Source organism: Protopterus annectens, chromosome 7.part1 (genome assembly GCF_019279795.1).
Source record: "Protopterus annectens isolate FY-2018-M chromosome 7.part1, PAN1.0, whole genome shotgun sequence".
Classification (NCBI taxonomy): Eukaryota; Metazoa; Chordata; order Ceratodontiformes; family Protopteridae; genus Protopterus; species Protopterus annectens.
This window is the reverse complement of record NC_056740.1, coordinates 110,471,532-110,496,040: the sequence shown is the minus strand read 5'-3', so window position 1 is coordinate 110,496,040 and position 24,509 is coordinate 110,471,532. Positions and strand designations below refer to the sequence as shown.

At 36.3% G+C, this 24,509-nt stretch overlaps 1 protein-coding gene across 1 annotated transcript in view; it reads left to right on the top strand.

Moving 5' to 3' along the window:
• The window catches only part of ERC2 (ELKS/RAB6-interacting/CAST family member 2), a 6,021,505-nt gene that overhangs the window by 4,850,879 nt on the left and 1,146,117 nt on the right, over positions 1-24,509 (top strand). The window contains exon 16 of the mRNA XM_044078585.1: positions 947-1,081. Within this exon, the coding sequence (XP_043934520.1) occupies positions 947-1,081 (135 nt within the window). The remainder of the gene's footprint in view (positions 1-946; positions 1,082-24,509) is intronic.

The window sequence follows — 24,509 nt, the reverse complement described above, 5'->3', positions numbered from 1 at the left end:
TTCATTATGAGGCCATGTGTACTGCAGACCACCATGCACTTCAGGGCATGGACTTTCTTCCTGTTGACTGAGGGGGCTTGTGCTTTAATTACAGCATGTAGGTAATCACTGGTACCCAACAGAGAAGGAAGCACTGAAAATAGTGTTATAAAAGCTATGCATGGTAGTAATCAGCTCCTTTGGGCCACAGGGGAACCAAATATGTTCTTCCACATCTTGCATCATCATGTCAAGGAATTTCTTATATATCCTTTTGTATGTTGAAATATCTATGTGACTAAAAAGTTAAAACAACATATGCCTTAGTGTCCTAAGCATATATCTGTGTTACACATTCCTTAAGGTATTGTATGCTATTTCCACAAGCCAGACCTGGTCTTTAGTAATTCATGGTCTAGTTGGAAATTATTTTGAGATCTGCTGGAGTTTGGTCATGCTGTAAAAATCATGGGCACCATTTTCAAGAGCTCTGTGGAGCTTGTGTAGACAGCATAAGTCCTACACAGCTTGAAGCATATGACTTGATTCAGATAATGCAGACTCCATCAAAATTCTCAACATTCCTTTTGTGCATTCTGATATTTTGCCACATACTCCACTAATTTATACATGCTCATTTCACAACTACAATGTCTCTCAGTAATGTTTTTTGAACTGCAACAACTGTGTGTCCTTGCATATGTTCTTGCATTAGCATTCTTCTCGTGTGCTACCAAACTCACAGTTGGTGGAAGTGTTGTTTTTGAAAATAAATGCCCTGTTTATGTCCATGAACTGTACTAGAGCTACTTACTATACAGATTATTTTTGAATCTCAGTTAAATTTCCAAGCTGCTATTAAGTTTTCTCAAAATGTTTTGGTCAGATATTTCATTAATTTTACATTTTGTTTTCTAAGATTGAATGCTGACACTAATAGTACATGTTTCTTGCTGACTTTATGTAGACACAAAACAGAATGAAGTTGATGGCAGATAGTTATGACGACGATCATCACCGTCACCACCATCATCACCACCATCACCGCCATCGATCACCGGGAAGAGGACAACATTCCAATCACCGACCTTCTCCGGATCAGGTTAGTCAAAGCTTCTCTTTTACTGCTCCTTAAGGTTTAAGAGCTCATTTCAAAAGTTTAGCAGCAGATGTGACCAGGAAGTGTCAAATAACAAGCTTTGCATTTAAAGAAGTTGCACTGCTTTAATGGCTTTCTTTTGACTTAATATTCTGAGAAAATGTTATGTGTTTACTTGCTCAAACTTTTCTGCCTTTTTTCTGTCATTATGCCTTTTATTTTGTCTCCCAATAAAATAGCTGCAAATATGCCATTATCTTTATTCTGTGAAATTTTGAGTGGTCTGTACAGTGAATGTTAGAGATTTCATAATGCAATTAGATTAGTTTTATATAATTATTTCCATAGAGATTAATGACATGTTTTGTAGTGGAATGCATACCTCACTGCAATAATCATATAATAGTCACTTTTAAATTATAGTATGTTTAGCACTGCTTTCTTCCATTAATCTTTTCTTAGATTAAAAGATAATAATCAGGTGTCAGGTGTTCTGCCTCAGTGAGCTTGACATATAGCCATCTGGATACCAGAGACACAGCTACAATAAACTTTATTGTTTTGTTGTTATTTAAGGAGGATGTGTTTCCAAACAGGAATTCAGACCCTTTTCTTTTCCAACACATTTTGTGTTTTCCAGTTATCTGTCTTTCACCAAATGTTTTTGCTTTAGTCACCTAAGGCTATAACACCTTCTGGAATCTTCACTGAGGTAGTACAGAGCGAGTTTGCACATATCACTTTTTTCCCCTTATGGTTTGCCTGAAAAATTAAAAACATAGCTTGGTCTAGAAAAGCTGTTAGCAAATGATGGAACAAAATGTTTTAGCTCATGTGATCCACAGTAATACAATTTGAGCTATGAGTTGTATATGTACTTCACTGCTGCAGGTGCAAGTTCAGATTTTATTTTTACTGAAATGTTACTAGCCATGTTTTCTTTCTGTCACACATTCAGTGGATAGCAATAGTAACTTAAATAACCATTTGATACCTTTGCCATTATCTGTCTTTCTAGTCTATTTTTACAACTACTATTTAGGTAGAAACTTTTCCATTAAATCATAACTTACTATTGGTCATTGACATATCACATTTTGTTGTGAACAAGAGAATAAAACTTTTATTTTTGCTCATTGTCTTGTTGCATCATGGATACATTTTTGTACTACAGCTGCGCATTTATTTAGCTAAGCTGATTGTTTTCAGGCTCAGATACTATTACTGTACATGTTCACTGTTTTAGGCCATATATTGTGTTTTTTATTACTTGCTACATATCTTATTGTTAAATTCTCTGCTAATTTTACATTTGTGCCACATTTCAAAAGTTTTATTAACAAGATTCTGCATTTTCATTTTACTTTTATGCTACTGTATTTAAACCTTGCATTTGTTTAGATCATACATAGAAATGGGAATGAATTAGTCTAGTACATGCTGTCCATTAAAGATAAATCAGTATTTTACTCAGTCCATAATTTTGTATTGTTCTTTTTCCTGACTAATTGCTAAGTGGTCACTTCCATTTTCCAATAAATTCATAAGGAAAATGTAATACCGCATAACAATGTTTTTTTCCAAATCAGAAGCTTCTGTTCAAAAAACAACTGCCATTGTTTTTACTATCATCTTTTTAAAAGCAAGAGGGGACTAACCTCCATCAGCGTTAAACATTAAACACTGAGCAGCCTACTGGGAAAATAATGCATTAAAACAGCAGGCAAAGGTGTATGATGTGGATCCCTGGCTTAGTTTGAGGTAAGGATGTGAACATGGCAGAAACAGTCATAGTACAGTATGAGTGAAGGATGCAAACAGGAAGAACTGTGTGAGAAATGGAAAAAGTAGTTAAATAAGACTGAAACTGCTAAGAAGAAAAATTAACTGGAAATATAGAAATAGTTGTCAGAACATTCTTGCAATATTTTTGTTTAGCGGTCCAGGTTATTGTTTGGATGTGATTTGTTACTTTCATGAATGATGTGCCTTCATCACTAATGTTGTTATGTCTTTCGGCTTTTCCCGGTTAGGGGTCGCCACAGCGGAACTCCGGTCCACTAATGATTGGCAGTAGATTTTTACTTGCTGAGTTGCCAGCTCTGACGCACAATCTTCAACGAAGGTATGCCCATTCATGCATGTCTCCACACAGATGACGCTGTAGCTGAGAATCGAACAGGACAATGTCTTACTGTGAGGCGACAACGCTACCGCAGCACCACCACCGCAGTGTCTTCATCACTAATGTAAACAGACAAATTAAATGTTGTATTTCAGAATGAACTCTAGTCACATTGAGACTGTTCCAGATGAGTCTCTGTAGTGATATACATCTCATTCTGCTGTGACCTGTGTCACACCCACCTGCACCAGAATGGCACTTAAAGCTGTTCATATGCGTTGTAATGGGCATCTTGTTCTGTAAAACAGAGGCTTTTATTCTGATATGAAATTACTTTTAACCCTTGATTGACAATTTGTGTCTAATACTAAAATAAGTGGACTCATACCAACATGAGTGACACAACGGAATTACTTATTGTATACATTAGGCAATTTCTTAGTGCAAGTTATAGTCAGCAAAAAAGCATGTCTATACTTTATTTATGTAAAAATCGCACTTATTCGCCGGACTGTTGTTCAGCTTGATATCACTTCATGAATTTTACAACTGAGGATTTGACTCACCTCCTGGAAATGGAGTCCATTCATATGTTAATAGTTTGGAAATTTCTGAGGCAGTTATTTTTCTATGCAACTATTAATGTCTATGTTCTCATAAGCCCACCCACAGGCAAAGAGTGATTAACTTAGTAGTAGTACATTCCTCAGTGGAGTAATAGCTACCAGAAAGCCAAGCCATTTTATGAGGCCATAGTATTATCCCAGTTCACTGGTTATAGCCTGTAGTCAGATTCCAGGATTATGAATCACTCTTCCTCTTGTCTGTAATGCTGTAACTTTTATGGCTCTGTGTAGCATTTATATGAATGCATGTTGATTGTCATGTGGTTTTATTATTAAAACCTGCTTTCCCAGGCATAACATCACATTTCAGTCAAGCCCCACGTAATGTGGTTTGAGTGACCACGATTATGCACACTGCTGGGCATAGTGTGAAACCACATAGCAATATGTGACAATCCTAACAGAATATATGTTAAGCATCTATTTTTAGCATAAGCAACCACACACACACACACACACACACACACACACACACACACACACATACACACATATGCACACTCTTATTATTTTATTAACTTTTGAAATTTATTCCTGTATTCTGTCCAAATGTTCAACTTCCAATGCATGTTTGGTTATTTTTACATTTTCTTTTGAATGCTTAGAAAGCTGATAACATATTCATCTAATTCTTAATTTCACAGCAACAAGGAAATAGTAAATGTTTCAGATAGTAACTGTATTAGACTTGATAGAATTACTGTGACTGCGTTATGTGTATTACAAGAGAAGGCACAAATACACAGCTGTAATAGCAAATGACTGAAAAAATACAGTGACATACCCTATATACATAATAAAATCTGTGATAGTTATGGTAATCAGCCATTATGTTTGTGTCATGACTGTGCAAGGTAAGAAATCATTTATATATCAAAACAGCCTAAATTTGTCTAAACTGATTCCGTGCCATTATTGTCATAAAGCACCAAAAATGGCAATTTCAGTGTACTCAGAGAAATATTTTTTGTGTGTTCTTTTCTGAGAGAATAAGCAAGAAAACACATTTTTTTATTTTTCTTTTATGAGAGAATGGCTATCCAGCCAGGCTCTGAATGATGAAGGAAAAATTGGATAAAAATCAAAAGCATGATGTTGGCTTGCATTTGACTACTAAAGGTTAAGACAACTTGCCCAGATAGAAGACAGAGAGTTTTATTTATTTTATTCTTTTAAATGTAATCTGTTTCTCTTTTCTCAACTGCACTGATGTTACAGGAGATGATCTGTATTTTAAATAATTAAACATTTGTAATCTCCCACAACACACATAGTCACATCCATGAGTTAGGTTGCTACAGAGATTACAGTTACCGAGTGGAAATGATCATTTTGCCTTATGAAAAAAAATTACATCACCCTTTAGTTAAAGTCGGATAGAAAGATGACAGCTGTTGAGATTTGCAGCTTTAATTCACTACTTGTAAACTGTAAGGTCCTTTTTGTGTAATATAAAGAAAGAGGAGGTACAATCTTATCAAAAGCTTTCATTTTTAACCGATTCAATCCTTCATGGAGAGTGTTGCAGGTGAAGAATAAGAAATGGTTTTAGATAATCAACACTTCATGTTCTGGATTAATTTTCTGAAAAATAAACATGCAGGGAAATTAGAAATATGGTCAGGAACAGATGTTTGGAAGTATAGAAAAAGCACAATATCAGCTTGTGAAACAGTAGAGAGTTGTTTGTAAATCATCTAGTCTAAAGAGAAGTTATGGGTGTATATCAAGAATCACATGGAGAACTTTTAGTTTTATTGAAAAAAAGGAAACATTGGAGGGTTATATGTCTGGTTACGAATGAAGTGGGGAGGAAAAATATGCACAAGAAAATAAAAGTTAGTGGAAGAGAATAAAGAGATATAGAGGGATGAGGCCAGGGTGAATAGACAGGCTAAACATCATGGGAATGAATTTACCAAGTAACATTTACAAAGTGATAAAAAGTTATATACATTGGATATCTAGACAGGTGAAAAAGCAACAATCATAATTTTGTTTACTGGAGTAATATTTCAGTGGGCAAATGATGCAACCCAATGAAAAAGAAGGTTGTAGAAGTAAATAAAGCATGTCTAATTTATGTGTTTTTCAGAAAGAAGAATTCACAATTTTTTTTTTAATTTCTCCAAATCTTTTGGGTTTCTAATATCACAGCAGGAATGGACCCCATTTCTAAGTCAAAGTATGATTAAAGTTCATGAAATTAGTATTGTTTCAATCTTTGATGTTCGCCAAAAGTGCTCTTTGCAGCACCCACAATGTACCCAGCAATGACTCCTTCTGCAATTCAGATGGATTAGTAACATATCTAAATATGATTGTAGATTATTTTTTATAAGAACTGTTGTCCCTACTACTATTGGAACTGTCTGAGTATCTTTCTTCCACATTGTTCTCATTTCTGCCTGCAGATCCTGATATTTTATGACTTTGTGTCTCTATACACAATACACTGTAGTCTGTAGGTGAGGTGATTTTGATTATCAATGCTACTTTTGTCTTCTTTTCATGGATCACTATATCCAGTTTTCTAGCATCTATCTTTTGAACTGATGGTAATGGGTGAATGTGATATAAACTTCATTGTTTTCTATGATGCTTTGTGGCATATATTTCCAGTGTTTTTCAGCCACTTCAGTACCATAATATTTGTACAATCACCAGTGCAACATTCTTACCACATTATTATAGCAATAACCCACTTCTGGGTGTGGGTAATGCTGGATTTACCCACAGTTGGCGTGGTTTGGTCCCGAGGCGTGGCCGGACCAAACAAAGCCAACCGTGGGTAAATACAGCATTACCCACACCCAGAATTGTGTTATTGCTATTACTATGACATTATTTAAGAAAATAAACTATTACTTTTCTTAAATAATGGCATAGTATAATGCCTGTTTACTGCCCTTCCGCAGATGTCTGGCATCCTCGGCAGTTCTGATGTACTGCGCGCCTGCCTGCGCAGTACATCAGAGCTGTGGGCAAAAGCAATGGAGAAAGCAAGATCTCTGTTGCTTTTTTTTTACTGTTTTCACTATGTTAAATGGGTTTAACATAGTGAGACAGTTTTAAAATAAGCAATGGAGATGTCTGTTGCTTATTTTAAAACTGTCTCGCTATGTTAAACCCATTTAACATAGCGAAACAGTAAAAAAAGCAACGGAGATCTTGCTTTCTCCGTTGCTTTTTTTTAAAACCAGTCTCGCTATGTTAAATGGGTTTAGCATAGCGAGACAGCTTTAAAATAAGCAACGGAGATCTCCGTTGCTTATTTTAAAGCTGTCTCGCTATGTTAAACCCATTTAACATAGCTTGACAGTGTTTAAAGTAGAGTTATACTAATGGAAAAAAGTCCGGGCGACCGGACCTTTTTCCATTAGTATAACTCGATTTACAATGTGCACACTGGCCAATCAGCGTGCACGTTTTGGGGGGGATCATGGTATAATATTCCTTTCAGTATACAGTCCTTCTGCCATTAGTGTTTCACAACCAGCAACAAGGTGTGTGACTATTTCTAATTCAGTTTTACAAAACCTACATTTGTCTGTTTCTCCCACAAGTTCAATGGACTTTGTTAACCAATGTGTACGTAGCCCACTATCTTGGGCCTCCAATATTAACCTTTCATCTCTTGGTTTGAATTCGCCTCTCCTTAACCATTCCTGCATTCATTTGTGATCATCATGAGGTTCTTCCAGAAGTTTTCTATACTTGCAACTATATTTATGTATTTTCCACATTTCTTGCCTTCTCAACTGGTCCTTCACCTTATATTCTTTCTTTTGTTTTTTTTTGGCACATTCAGTTGCTGCCTGACTTTTATCTACTTCTGGTTTGATGTCCATTCCTGCTTGAGGCCGATATGCTTCTGCTAGATTAAGCAGAAAAGTAATCTTAGATTTATTCTCCTCATGTTTCAAAACTTTCACTACATTTGGGTCTTGTGAGGTCAGCAGATGTGTGGAGTCCCCACGATTGCAAATCTATACATGTAATCACTTTCAAGGAGGCCCCATCCCTCCATTGGAACAGAGAATATATAATCTTGATATACAATGATTTTTATAAATCATTTGATGAGCATGAAGCATCCTTCTTATTTTCCTGTCTAACCTATCCAACATGTTTTGGGGCCAGTCAGTCACTCTAAAACTGTAAGTTAGGACAGAAAGAGCAAATTGGTTTATTGGTATAGTTAATGTATGTATAAAATGGCACTGCTTTTTCTTATTGATGTACACCTAGAAGGCACCTGTTGCCAAAGTGCTAGAGATTTGAGACCTTTTTTACTAATAAAGTGCTCAGTGGTGATTTCTACTTTTCTTTTGGCCATTTTGTCATATTTAAACTCTTTCGTGACCTTGCAGTTGTGGTTTTTGCATGTCGGAGCATGGCCAGTGATCCTAATAACCAGCTACTGAGGATTTTGAGAGATGGCAGTCTGGATTTTACCCAAAAAAGCATGGATCAGTATGTGGTGTCTAATCAAGAGGTATCTTCAGGAACTGGCTTGAGAGGTGAGCATAATCTTATAAATTGGGAACACCTGATAAAAGATGGCCGTAAACAATGTATTTCAAATCCATTTGATTGTGTGGGTAAGAAAAACTCTGTTTCTTTCACTATGGATGTGTCTGATATAATTATAAACTAGAACAGCTCATGGTGAAAGAATCTGCAGTGTTATATCCAGCTTGACATTAGACCGAGGGGGCTGCTTGCCTTTAAGAATCCACCTAAACTTTTTGATGTTTCAGATGAAGCCGAAAAACAGCTTCAAGATAGATGGATTGCAGTCACCCATCGGTGTGCCACTGATTGGGTGAATATTTTATAGAACGGGACATTTTATTACAGTGTAAGCTGAAGGAAGAAATTCCTACTTTGTGTACTTCCTTAGCAGCTAAAATTAGTCCTCCTCATTTACAGACCCAGCTAGTTGACATTAATGATAAATGTATAGATCTAGAGCAAGATCTTAAGAAAAAGAAAAAACGAAACTACAGAGGGACTATAACAACCATTAGGCTTTCATTTGGAAAGCAAATAAGACAAAATCATGTCAACAGTTTTCTAATAGTGGCAAAATGGGTCACAATGGTGCAGTTAGCTCACATCAAGTGTTTTTAGACACATCTAGAGGCTCTATGGACTGGGATATGGATAATCAACAGTATCCACCTTTGCCTCAAGCTCAAAAGCCTCAATATTTAAATAATAATTTTTGGAATGGAAAGAGAGCAGCGGATTTGGAAAGAAATACTGGGAATGGTTTTTGCCACCAACAACAAACTTTTAGTCACAGAGGAGTTTATCAGCAGCATAACAAAAGGACTAGATGGAGCTGAATTTTTCCATTGTGATTTTGGTGTTTATGGTGAGAATAACATTGTTATTAATTTATCCAAAGTGGAATTAAGTGAAACACAAATGTATATTCTAAATACGGGTCTTAAATTTGTGCCTACTGTGATGCCTAGACCTTATATGTTTAAACTTGAAGTATATAGAATGTGTAGAAAATTACATTTACTTAGTTATATTTCTAGAACTGATTTACATGCTGTTTCTAATGATACTTTTATTTCTGATGAAGATTTTTCTGATTTAGATGACAGCTTTTATTCTTGTGCTTCGGATATAGTAGGGTTAAATGGTTACTGCTATCTTGATACTACATCTGTGAAATGTTCCAGTGATTATTTCCCACCTTTTTTGCATGAAGGCGTGCAACAATTTTCAGCTATGGTCAACTTTTCTTTAGGACATACACATAAAAGAATTTATGCAAACTGGGAATTCTTTTACTTACAATCTGTCAAAAGATGAATGGAAAGTTCTTAAAGATATGGGGGAAAAACATCTTCTGTTTGGTATCTACTTCTCTGAAGTGCAGGCCAACACAGAAGGTCTTTGGCTAACAAAGTTTGCAGATGACTGCAAACTAGGAGCCATAATCGAAACTCCTAATGATGTGGACAAACTACAAAAGGGCCTCACTGAGACAGATACTTGGTGTCAAAGCCATGGCCTGAAGCTCAATGCCAAAAAGTGTATTGTCATCCCCTTTGGTAAAAACTCTGTACCCATGAGCTACCACATAGCTGGTAGTCTACTTAATGCCGAAAATGTGATAAGAGACCTTGGGACACAGGTGGACAGTAGTCTCTCCTTTGATAATCACATCGCCACAGTGGTCAGGAAATCCTTCTACGTGGCTCATCTCATCACAAAAGGATTCTCATCCAGAAAAAAAGAGGTCATTGTTCCCCTCTACTCATCACTCATTAGACCCATTATAGAGTACAATGCCCCTTTTGGTATGTACCTCACAAGACATCTACAACAACTGGAAAGACCACAGAAATACCTCACAAAGAGGATTACTGGCCTCAAACAGATGCCCTGTGCAGACTGTCTCAAAAAGCTACAGCTTTACTCCATTGCATATCGCCTACTCGGGGTGATCTCTGCCTAACATACAAAGCTATGTCAAACCCAGAGCTGTTGGACATGCTCCACTTAAAGAAATCCCAAGCCCTCCGAGCTACATGCTCTAGGGACCTTAACCTTGTCACCACAATAAACAGAACATGCTGGAGGGATAGATTCCTGTCCCAGAGACTTCCCATACTCTGGAACAGACTACCTATCTATGTCAAACAGAGCTCCTCATTAGCACTCTTCAAGAAAAATCTTGATGATTGGATGGGAAATGGGAAATTCACCCCAGGGATCACTTCTGTGGCTCTGCTCAACAGGGGCACAGGAAAATAATTTTCTTGGGTAGCGAAAGCCAGGGTACATTTTTTGGCTAGGCTTGTATGGGCCCTAGGACCGATAGCCTAGTACCTACCTATGAACCTATGAACCTATGAATTGGTTTTAAAACCTTCAGACAAAGGGAATCTCTTAGTAGTGATGCATGCTAATCAGTATATGAAAATGTGCATGGAACATCTCAATAATACTGAAGTATTTTTAAAGGTAACAGTGAGTGATTATCAAAATGCACAAAAAGAATTTCAGCACTTACTTTTTAAAGGTTACAGACTTGGGTATTTTGCCAAACAAGATGTAGATAAAAATCTATATAGTGAAAACATTTCTATAGCCTATTTTTATTGTTTACCCAAGCTTCATAAAAGCATGCAACATCCCCCAGGTAGGCCCATTATTTCTGCTACAAATTATTTTTTATGAAATGTAGGTGTATTTTTACATAGCTATCTATTACCCTATGTAGTGAAGTTACCATCTTTCATAAAAGGTTCTTTTGATTTTTTGATGTTAAAAATTTGTATAATTTTTCTAGGAGACAGTCCACTAAGTAAGTATTTATTAGAACTAATTGAATTTTGTCTTAATAATAATTATTTTTGCTTTTGTGCGGATGTTTATGTTCAGAAAATAGGGACTGCTGTGGATGCATTATTTGCACCTGGCTATGCCCAATCTTTTTATGGGCCTTTATGAGGTGGAATATTTATATAGTTTTTTTCAGAACCTTTGTTGTTTACTCTTATAGATTCATAGATGACCTAGTGTTCTTGTATAAAGGTGGGTTAGCCAATCTATCTGTTTTTATTAAAGATTTGGATGTCAGTAGGTTTCAAATTAAATTTGACAGGCTTCTACAGGGCCAAACTATACGTTTTCTGGATATAGATTTAACAGGGATAGTTGGTGAAAAAGTTAAAACTAAAATACCTAAAATACATTAAAGTTTGATACCAGTAATCATTGTGTATATAGAACCGGCTGCCATCCATAACACTTGCTGGATTCTTTACCCTTTGGAGAATTACTTAGAGTCTATAGATTATGGACTGATAATAAGGAATTGTATAAAGAAATGTGTACTTCTATTAATATGTTTTTTAAAATAAGTTATTTTTTGAAAGACATCCAGCGGGCTTTGGTAAAATTAAAAAATAATTAATTATTAGCTAGTAGTTCTACTATGAATCATCATAAAAGGAATTTTGGCAGTTATACTAGAAAAGACAAGTCCTAAGTTAGGCAAATGTATGTAGTTATTTCTATAATGTTTTTTCTCATGAACAAGTTAAGATAATTATGTATTTTGGCCATTCTTATTTAAATTCAAAGAATTTTTTGATACATTATGTCAATTTCCTATTTTTTCATTCACAAGAGGTAGGAATATACAGGGCATTATTGTACACAATAATTTTGTTAAGCCAGTGGATAAGCTATATAGCACTTTAGGTAGGCTGGGCACCAGTGGTCGTACTAAATGCTCAGCATGTAAATATATTGTTGACTTTTTTAGTTATATTAATGGTATTTGCTTTAGTCCTAGAGGACATTTTACTTGTGTAACATCAAATGTTATTTATGTTATAGAAACAGAAGAGCGTTGCACCACAGATAGTAAAACTTTTTGGCTATAACTTCAAACGTGCAGAATATCCAATGTAACAAATATACAGCATCAGATGAAAACTTCAGTTTGTAAACTCTACTGTGCTGAATTCACAATGTATAAACATGACATCGCAAATGCAAAAGCTAAGTTAAAACTTTAGTTGAAGTTCCACAATATAGAAAAAAACATATAAAACGAGGAACCCTTCTGATATAAACAAACCGACAAGCGCTTTCAGCTTTATCAGGCCTTCTTCAGATCCAGTGGAACTGAAGTTTTCGTGTGATGCTGCATGTTTGTTACACTGGATATTCTGCACATTTGAAGTTATAGCCAAAAAGTTTTACTATCTGTGGTGCAACGCTCTTCTGTTTCTATAACTGTTGCTGTTTGTTGAGCGTTGTCTAGCAGAAGTCACTTCTCCTTTTGGATGTTATTTATGTTCTCAGGTGCTCCTGCAATCTCTTTTATATAGGTGAAACCAAGAGAAGTTTTAAATTGAGATTGCAGGAGCACATTAGAGAAAGTAAAGTGGAGAAGGCTGCTAGTCCTGTTGCAATGCATTTTCAGTTATGTCACAATAGTAACGCAGACTCTCTGCAACCCAGCATCTTAGAACAAATTAAATGGGGTGTTGGCTACTCTGAGCTTAAGAATAAATATCATTTGTTATATAAAGAAAGTATTTATATTTTAAAATATAGTACTTTAAGCCCTTATGGACTTAATACCGAATGTTCATGGAAACTTTTGATACAATTGTGTTTTTTATTTTAGATTAACAGTATTAAATGTTTTAAGTAATTAATTAATTATTTGATTGTTTAATAGATGCTAGTTAATGTATGTATAAAATGGCACTGCTTTTTCTTATTGATGTACTCCTAGAAGGCACCTGTTGCTGAAGCGCTAGAGATTTGAGACATTTTTTACTAATAAAGTGCTCGTTGGTGATTTCCACTTTTCTTCTGGCCATTTTGTCATATTTAAACTCTTTTGGGACCTTGCAGTTGTGTTTTTTACAAATTGGTTTATAGCTTGGATTTTATTCCTAGATGTCAGCGCTGCTTTCAGGATTAATTTAAGTCTTTTAAAGTATTCCTTACTAAGTTTTATTCACATTTGTTCATGGTTTATTGCTGATCCTCTTCAATTTCCAAATATTTATACACTGTCTCTTGCTCAAGTTTTTTATATCATAAACTTGTCCCAAAATTATGTTTTCCTGGTCCTGTAGTTTTCCTGCTTTAAAGGTTGCTTTTACACATTTATCAAGACCAAATGACATTCTTATATCATCTGAAAAAGTTTTAACAACCTGCAGTTGTGCTTTCAGTTCCTCATCTGATGAGTTATACAGTTTTAAATCATCAACAAAGAGAAGATGAGAGGTCTTTACACTCTGCTGTTTTCTAGGAGCCAAATTATAGCCATGGCCTAAGCTGTTAAGTAGACAGCTTAATAGTTAAGGGCAAGGCAGAATAGCAATGATGACAGTCACCCTGGAATATTCCCCTTTGAATTTTTATCCCTGGGATAATACTTTGCCTTTTATCATGGCTGAATTGCAAAGTGGTCTGCCACTGTTTCATGGTCACTGTAATGTAATAGATCAGTGTAGGGTGTATCTTATACATTTTTAAGCACTCTTTTATCCATGAATGTGGGATACTATCAAATGCTTTTTTTGTAGTCAATCCATGCCATACTTAGATTCTTCCCCTTTTTACAGTTTAACACTATGACTTTATTAAACAACAAATGATCCTTTGTTCCATATGACTTTCTTTTAGTGCCCTTTTGTTCTACTGCCATAAATGAGTTTTTTTCTATATTACTATAAGCTCTGTCAGCATCAATTCCCATGTATAGTTTAAACATTGTCGGAAGGCATCAATTTTAGAGTAGCTTGCAGGTTCACTCTTAAGTAGGAGCATTGTTTTTCCTGTTGTTAGCCAGGTTGGTGTCTGTTCATGGTGTGTATATAAATAGTTCTTACTCATGCCTAAATCTTCATGCAAAGATGTTAATACTTTTAACCAAAAGTTAGGTACTGCATCTGGGCCTGGGGTTTCAAGTTAGAGGCTTTTCTTAACTTTGTTTCAATCTCTCTGCCTGTTACTTCATCCCATTTCATATCCTGAACCTTTAAACTTCTTATTCTTTCTTTTACTTCTTCTGTCCATTTAACATCTTTGTTATGTTCCACAGGATTTACATAGATTCTTCTCCAAAATGTATCTATTTCTTATTTTTTGGCAGTTTTTCAATTCCTTTTAGCTTGTTTTCCAGTTCTCTATAAAACGTTTCTGGGTCATCAATAAATTGCTTATTTTCTACTTTTCCTTTATATTTATGTTCATGTCTTCTGCGTGTTTCCACCTCTGAAACTGATATGAGAAGGTTTTCATGGAGGAGATACCTTAAAAGCTGTGTGTGAATACATTTTTCGAGTAGTTTTGAGAGAGGGGAGAGGATGGCAATTGGTCTGAAGTTAAATGGGTCAGTTGAGTTCCCCCCTCTATGCAGGGGGATAGTGAAGAAGGATTTCCAAAGGGTTGGCACCGTTGCTTCCTGAATAGATCTATTGATTAACAGGGATACTGGATAGGCTATGGATTCAGCAGCAAGTTTTAGGAAGGTAGGTGGGAGATTGTCAGAGGAGGGGGAGCAAAGTTTAAGTTTCTGTAGAAATGATTTGATGTAGGAAGTAGGAACAGGCTGAAAGGTGAAAAGGTTATTGTTAGGAGGGTTGAGAGGGATAAAGGGACTATTCATGTTGGAGTTAGAGGGTGTAAGTTTTTGGACTGTGTCAATGAAGTGTCTATTTAGAAGGGTACCAGTTTCTAGAGAGATGTTATTTGGTAAAGGAGAGGGATTGGAAGGGTGACCTAGATGGGGAATTTTATTTAGGGTAGTCCAGAATGTATGTGGATTGCATTTGCTGTTTATTTGGGGAGAGTTAAAGTAGGATTTTTTTGTCCTTATTAAATTGCTTTTTGATGAGGTTCCAAAGTTCTCTGTATTTTTGTAGTGGGGGGGTTCTTTGGTTTTAGTCCAGGCTTTTCAAGCAGTATGACGTTCATGCATGAGTGATCTTGTGTCCTTAGATAGCCATGGAGTGAAATCAGATTTGATTCTAATTCTCCTGGAAGGGGCAAAGGAGTTAAGGCTGTTGAGTAAAATTTGATTAAATTTAAGAACTGCATCACTGACAGGGATGCATTTGAAGATGGACCAGTCAATAATAGACAGAACTGAATTGTATTAGGTGTTATTAAAGTTGGATAGTTTACGGTAGTCTCTATATGAGTGTGATTTGGGTAGGTGGGCAGAGTGTTGTAGGATGGCAGTAGGAAGATGGTCACTTAAGGAGTTATGTAAGGTAGGTGGACTGTGATAAAGGTTAGTTGAGTTAGTGAGGATCCAATCAATAGTAGAGTTGGAGGAAGAAGTATTGTGGAGGTGGGTGTGGGAACTTAGTTGGTGGAATCCATGTAAGTTGATACTAAAAACAAAGTTAGTAGCCGATGAGCAAAACAATGAAGGGTACTGATGATACCAAAATTCAAAAACTTTCCAAGAACCAACGATTAATAGTCCAATGAAGACGATCAATTAATATCAAAAATCAGGTTTAATTAGACATAAAAAGGTAAGCGCTTTCGCTAACATAGCTTCTTCAGACCTTATGACAAAATAAATTAAATAATTCCTAGTTTAAATACACAGAAAGGCGCCAAAATCACAGTTGTTCCTTAAAGAAACAGGACCTGTATTGAGAATACATTCAAAAATGGTCTTAATGATGCATATAATTAAAATAAAATACTGAAGCCATGTGTATCATAATACAACTATACTAATAAAAGTATACATATAAAAATAAAAATAAAAAATAAATATAACAATGAAAAATATAAATATATAAACAAATATGAACACTAAACTAGCGTTTCTGATGCCCTAGTCTCCTTGATTTCAAGAGTGGACGTATAGGGACTTTCCCATTTAATCCTGGTGGTATATCAGCCCTAAATTTGATAATCCAATGAATTTCTCTGGTTTCAGTGTAGTTGTCAATATCTCCTCTCCTATGCGTGCTGAAAATCTGTTCTAAAATCCTAAACCTAAACTGATGATGTGCACCTCCCTCCCTAGTGTGCTTAGCTAACGCATTATGTATGTTGCCCTTCCTTGTATGGTATACATGCTCTCGTATCCTGTCTCTCAATACTCTGTTCGTCTTGCCTACATAGTAGGCTGGACATGATATACAAGTCGCAAGATATACCACATCCTTGGACATACAGCTGCCCCTAGTCCATATACAATATGTACCTGATCCATACGGATAGGCAAAAACAGGGTCAGACAGTATGTATGAGCAAAAATTGCACCTATTGCATGGAACCATGTGGGGTCTTTGTATAGTTGGACTAGTGGACTGTGCCCTGGGATAGCAGAGTAGATTCTTCAGGTTCTTTTTGTTACGATATACAAACTTGGGTCAATCCCCAGTGAGTCCCTTGATGGTGGGATCCACTGACAGGACATGCCAGTGCTTAATAAAGACATCTTTAATTGCACCAATATCTCTGGTGTAATAAATAGGAAATGTGATGTTGTTATTAGTAGAAAAATCATTATGAATGTGTTGTTGACTCCTGTCAGCTGTGTACATTTCCAAAGCCCCTTCTGAAAAATAGGGCTTCGCTCTACTTTCCCTAAGACTGGAAATGCAGTCCATCCCTCTAGTGACATCCAGGGTGCTATATCCACGTTCTGTGAATTTCATTCCTAGATTCTCCAATTCCAATTTTAGACAAGAATCCTCAGGTGTATATCTAGATGCACGCATGGATTGTCCTTTCACAATATTGTTGTAGACAAATCCAGGGTGCATACTGGAGCGATGTAACAGTGTGTTCCTGTAACAAGTCTTGCGATAGACACCTGTGTTGACAATCCCACCAGGTAACTTGTCTACATGGACATCCAAGAAAGGGATGGTACTGTATGACCATTCCATGGTGAAATTCAGAAATTCAATGGAATTATTCACCTGTGTGAAAAAACATTCCAATTGTACAGGTGTGCCCCTCCAAACTAAAAAGAGATCGTCCACAAAACGCCTGTAGAAGGGCACAAACTCTCTATACAAATCATTCTGAAACAAGTGGCGATGTTCCCATTCAGCCATGACCAGGTTGGCGTAGCTATTGGCACATGAAGTGCCCATAGCTACGCCATCCCGCTGCAGGAAGGTCCTTTCCTGAAAACAAAATATGTTGGACTCAAGAATTATGCCCAGTAACAAGAGGATCAAATCAACATCTAGGTCCATGGGTACAGTAGATCTCCTCATATATGCACCTATCATCTCCAGTCCCTCTACATTGGGTATAACGGTGAATAAGGACTGAACATCCATCGTTACCCAAAGCAAGTCTTCAACATCAATACAAGAGTTGACATATTGGTACAAGTCTAATAAAAACTGTTTGGTATCTTTCAGAATGAAACAATTCGCATCAACCAAGGGTCTAAGTTTGGCTTCGACAAAAATGGAGAGAGGTTCTGTGGACCACCCCCTGCCTGCAACTATAGGTCTCATGGGAGGGTTGTGCAGGTCTTTATGAACCTTGGGGAGGGCCTGGATGCTCAGTATCAAAGGGTGCTGGACATGCAGGAAATCATACAAAGTGTAATCTATGACCTCATCACTAAGGAGTTCAGAGAGTGTTGACTGTACTCTGTTGATGATAATGTCTATTCTCATATTGGTGATGGATTCATAAAATCTCTCATCTGCCAGCATCTGTAGCATGTCTCTCCTATATCTATCTGCATCAAAAACAACTACTCCTCCTCCTTTATCCGCAGGGCGAATAGCAATATTGTAGTTGTTGCGGAGGGAATGTAGGGCTTCTCGCTGTTTAAAACTAAGATTATACTTATTCTTTCTGCCTATACTATTATTCTTATCCATCTTGTAGATGTCGTCTTCCACTAGCTTACTATAAGCAGCAACCAGTGGATGTATAGGTGGAACAAAAGTACTCGGCTTCTTAAAGGCAGTATTATGCATAGATGTCCCTGCGTCTCTGAAGAAAATCTTTAATGATAAATTCCTAATGAAAAGTTTAAAATTTCCAGTCTTAGGGAAAGTAGAGCGAAGCCCTATTTTTCAGAAGGGGCTTTGGAAATGTACACAGCTGACAGGAGTCAACAACACATTCATAATGATTTTTCTACTAATAACAACATCACATTTCCTATTTATTACACCAGAGATATTGGTGCAATTAAAGATGTCTTTATTAAGCGCTGGCATGTCCTGTCAGTGGATCCCACCATCAAGGGACTCACTGGGGATCGACCCAAGTTTGTATATAGTAACAAAAAGAACCTGAAGAATCTACTCTGCTATCCCAGGGCACAGTCCACTAGTCCAACTATACAAAGACCCCACATGGTTCCATGCAATAGGTGCAATTTTTGCTCATACATACTGTCTGACCCTGTTTTTGCCTATCCGTATGGATCAGGTACATATTGTATATGGACTAGGGGCAGCTGTATGTCCAAGGATGTGGTATATCTTGCGACTTGTATATCATGTCCAGCCTACTATGTAGGCAAGACGAACAGAGTATTGAGAGACAGGATACGAGAGCATGTATACCATACAAGGAAGGGCAACATACATAATGCGTTAGCTAAGCACACTAAGGAGGGAGGTGCACATCATCAGTTTAGGCTTAGGATTTTAGAACAGATTTTCAGCACGCATAGGAGAGGAGATATTGACAACTACACTGAAACCAGAGAAATTCATTGGATTATCAAATTTAGGGCTGATATACCACCAGGACTAAATGGGAAAGTCCCTATACGTCCACTCTTGAAATCAAGGAGACTAGGGCATCAGAAACGCTAGTTTAGTGTTCATATTTGTTTATATATTTATATTTTTCATTGTTATATTTATTTTTTATTTTTATTTTTATATGTATACTTTTATTAGTATAGTTGTATTATGATACACATGGCTTCAGTATTTTATTTTAATTATATGCATCATTACGACCATTTTTGAATGTATTCTCAATACAGGTCCTGTTTCTTTAAGGAACAACTGTGATTTTGGTGCCTTTCTGTGTATTTAAACTAGGAATTATTTAATTTATTTTGTCATAAGGTCTGAAGAAGCTATGTTAGCGAAAGTGCTTACCTTTTTATGTCTAATTAAACCTGATTTTTGATATTAATTGATCGTCTTCATTGGACTATTAATCGTTGGTTCTTGGAAAGTTTTTGAATTTTGGTATCATCAGTACCCTTCATTGTTTTGCTCATCGGCTACTAACTTTGTTTTTACTAAATCTGTTTTTGCCTTGTACCGCTGAGCATTCACTCCGCTGGGCTTTTTCTTTTGATTATTACCGTAAGTTGATACTAAGTTGTAGAGAGTCAGTTGTCAGTTTGGCCCAGTCAATGTTGACATCACTGAGGATGAGGGTTTCATATGGTAAACTGTGAGAGAACCAGGACAGGATAGATTTCAGATTTGGAATATTCTGTCCAGGGGGTATGTATATGTAGGCAATAGCAAATTTCTTTTGAGGGTTAAGACGGCAATTTAGTATGATTAGTTCAGCAGGGTGGAAGTCTGGGATAGGGATGGTGATAGGTGAAAGGTTCAGGCTGTCTGAGTAGATGATAGTGACACCACATCCCTTTTTAGATATTCTGCAGAGTGGTAAATATTGAATCCAGATGGGAGTATTTTGTTGTTTGTGATGTGGGGTTTTAGCCAGGTTTCGGATAAGGTTAAGATGTGAGGGGAAGTATGGGCTAACCAATAATGCAACTCAGAAATTTTGTTATTGAGGCTTTGGATATTTAGGGAATAGATGGCTTGGTGATTGTGGGATAGAGTCTGGCGATAGGGGGGATGGGGAGGGTGTGACAGATGAGGAAAGGGGGAGTTAGTGGAAGGTTTGTGGGTTGTGTGAGTGTGGGGAGTGGAGGGGGGGCCAGGATTGAGGTGGATGTCACCAGTGAGAAGTATGTTACTAGGAAAAGTTGTAAGAGGAGTTAGTAATAATTGTTGGAAGATTTTCTACACTGTATCCTTCACTTCACAGGCACTCCATAATCCCAATTTCTATTTATTTAACTTCTCCATTACTAATCTCCTTTTCTACTTTTCCTCTTTGTCTTCTTATTTTTTGTATTGTAAAGTTGTCCATGTCCAGATTCCTTTGCTTGTATTTCTTTTAAAATATCTCTGGTGCTGCTCTTTTTGTATTGGTTAGTTTTGCTTTCTCCTTTGCATAAATATTACACCATATTAAATCTGTTTTTCTTTCCCATGTCCATATTTCTTCTTCGATGTCTCCTGATCTTCCTGCCTCTCCTTACTTTGTGGACTTACTCCATTATGCTGTGATGTAACCTGTGTTAGACCTTCTGCACCAAATCATTCACTTTGCAGGCACTCCATAACTTCAACTTCTACTTTATTAACTTCTACTTTACTAATCTTCTTTTCTATGTTCCATCTTTGTGATATTATTATTTTTTTTTATTGTGAAATTTTCCATATCCGGATGCCTTTGCCTGTATTTGTCTTCGAATATCTTTGGGCCTGCCTTCTTTATATTGAATAATTTGGCTTTTTCCTTTGCATAAATATTGCACCATATCAGATGTATCTTTCTTTCCCATGTCCATATTTCTTTTTTATACTTTTTAAATATCTCTTGGTTTTGTTGTTTATATTTTCACACTTCCTCAGATGCTTCTTTTTTCAAACAAATCAAAGTTTCTTGATCTATATATTGTTTTTCACAAATCTGTTTTATTAATGACCACAAATTTTCATTTGAAGCTTCTCACAGTTTTTTCCTGTGGAAGTATTTTTCTTTCCTCTAATTTCTCTCTTATTCATTTTGTATATATTGTAACTAGAAATTCTGGGTTTTTTGTATAATAGTAACAATACATAATTTCTTTCTTATCCTCAATAGTCCACTCTATAATTTTTATGGCTCTTCTTTGGCCTATCAATTTTTGTGGACTGCTACTTCCTTCTACAAAGGGGGGGGGGGCATCCTCCCCCTGGGCCTGGCCCCATTGAAGGAATGTTTCCGTATTTTGAGGATTCTACACTGTCAGTCCTGCCACCAGTGTGCCTACCAGGTCTGAGCACTTTTTTATTGTGTGTCTTGTAAACCCAGCTCTCTTTTTTTAATTTTTAACCTACTTCTGTCCACCATATATGCTATATAAATGCAATCTATATATCAGTGTCATCTTGATGAGAGTTTATGAAAAACAGGGTCCACCTCGCAAAGGTAGTCACCAAGACTTGGGGATGAAATAAATTTTCAGCAATAATAGTCTCCTTTACTTGCTGACTACTTGTCTCTCCATTTGGACCCACTGGCAGAAAGGCAGAGCTGATTTAGGTGGAGACTTATGGAGGTCTAGTGATACACCCCCTAGAGCACTTAGACAACAAAACAAAAAACTAACTGTTAATAGGCAAAGATTAAAGTTGAGAAGGAACAGCTTAGCTTTAAAAGTACATCAGCAGAAATGGCAAATTGATTAGGTGAATCCCCAATAAAATTAGTATAATTTTTAGTGAAAGCATGCAATGCAGAGAGATAGGGACCTTTTAAAATGGTTAATGACCTGGAATGAATAAGGTCATTAGAGGTACATCTATTTACCTTCTGTCTTAGAAACAACTCATTCACTCCAAAAGAGCTCAGGAAGTGTGCACTGTAACTTTCAATGGGCGGAGCCTAAGCCATTTGACAGAATCCAATTATGTCCTCACATTTCAAACAAATGTTCATCATATCTCTAGAATCATAGAGATAATGATAAAATTATAAATTGCAAACTCTTCAACACAAGCTATTTTTATACTGGTAGTATACTTTAGGTTCTAGGTCTTGAACCAAATTTTTTAAGTAGCAGTAAACACCGCAACTATTACATTTGTATTATTTTGTAAACAACTTACAATATCTCAGCAACCAGTCAAGTTACACACACACTGTCAGCAGCATTTTATTCATATACTTGAGAGCTTTCATATAAGGCTAAGAAGTTCTATCTGTTACTTTCATTGTTGAGATAGAAAAATGTGAAAATGATATCTCTATAAATTAATATCATAAAAACAATAGTTAATATCAGTATGCACGCATTTGGTCGGCAAGTGGAAGGTGACTGGAAAATGTTCAAACACATGTCTGCAGGTTCGCATAAATGCAAACACAAAACAAGCAAAATGCAAAATGTCCCCCCCTTTGTGACCCATGGTAGCACTTGTTTAGGTGGTAGAGTGGTCAGAATTGTTGAATTCAGAATTTTTTATGACATTCCGACTGTTCGACACCTGGAGATTCGACATTTAAGTTCAGAAATACAATGTTCGGCATTTGGTCATGCGACCCAATGCATGTATTCCTTTAATATCTATTCACCTGCACAAGACAGGGGTCCAATATTAATGCAGGTGAATTTGCTATTGTGTAAGGTTTAAAATTAAATCTTTTAAAGCCTTGTTCATAGCATGGGTTTGGAATTATTGATGCAAATACAAACAGACAATATTTGATGCCTAGAGATGTCAGTAGGAGTTAACTGCCAAAGCACCTGGGTATGTCACTTGGATGTAATGAGTTTGTTTAATGAGAATGTCATTGAAGATGTATCAGGCAGACCTTTGAAATGCAGACATCCAGGAGAATGGTAAATATTCTTGAGTCTGAAAGCATATTTAGGTTTAATTTTAAAGTGAACTGTATGAAATAAATGTCAGCTGAAAATGTGATCTGTAGGAAAGCAGCTTTCTCAAAGCGGTTGCTGCTAAAGGAGCCTCAGCATGAAATGAAACCGTACTACAGAACATTTCTATAAACCCTAACTTTTTTGTGGTCAGGCTTCTCTAAAACAGTTAGATAGCTGAAACCTAGCTCACATAGAAGAGTATAGATCCTCAGTCAACCCAATGAGTCCTTCAGTAATCGCTATTATTCTCTTACTATACAGACTTTCTTCCTATCCTTTAGGTTAAATGCTAATCTGGTCAATGAATAGTGGATAAAGTGATAAAGCTATGTGGCTTTACTATTGCTTGTTTCTCAGTAATATACTGAAAAATAAAATAGACTACTAATGTTGTCTTACAACTTACAAAAGTGATCCATATTTTACACCCCAAGCAGACTCCAAAGAGTTTTTCCTCAGATAGATGGCAAATGTCGGAGGTGTGATGAAGAAAAAAGAGCTAACTGAGCATATATGTTTTGGGAGTGTAATGAGTTGGCAGACCTTAAAAATTCCCTATAGAATACTGGTTAAGCAAATAAGTATAACTAAGGAAATGCATAGACATAGTCAGGCCTTGTTAAGTTTAATTCTGGTGGCTGTCAAAAAACATTTACTAGAAAATAGAAATCAAAGTGTAAACCAACAGTATTTAAAGTACTGAACATTGTAACAGATATAAAATAACTTGGGATCTTGAGAAAAAAGGAAGGAGCAAATTACATAGAGCAAGATGGAAATTGTAGGAACAATGCATGCAGAACAATGTTTTGGATGAGGAGGGTGGTTTAAGGGAAGGCAGAATTTGATCAATTTATTTAATGTTGGATTTATGATGATTGCATAAAAGAATATAGGTGATACATAATGTTTGTACAGTAAACTCACAATTAACTGGAACTCAAGCAACCAGAACTCTCAAGCAACCAGAACAAAAATTGAAGAAGTACAGAACAATTTTCATGTGTTGCACTGTCTGCCCCCCCCCCCATAGAAACATACCTTGCGTTTTTAGAGTATTAGAGTTCTAACAAGGAAGCTAGGAATAAATTCCCTCTCTTCCCAACCTAAGAACAAGTCAAACCAAGCAAATAGTACAAGTAGTGTAGGTTACAGTATTAGTCAGACCTTTTTTTAATAGTAACTCTCAAGCAACCAGAAACTACAGTTATCCGGCATCTGCCAATCCCCATGGGTGCTGGTTAACCGAGAGTTTACTGCAACTAGTAAGATGCTAATTTGGTTTAGCTTATTTTATGTAAATGTATGTTTTCCTATGCTTTAAGTGATAATTCAATAAAAAATGTATATTTGATATGAATCCTATGTCTGTAATGTTTCCCTCTCTGTGATTTTTAACTAACCGAAATCAGAGTGGAAATATTTTTAATGGATTATCTCTAAAATGTATAGGTTGGTACACTT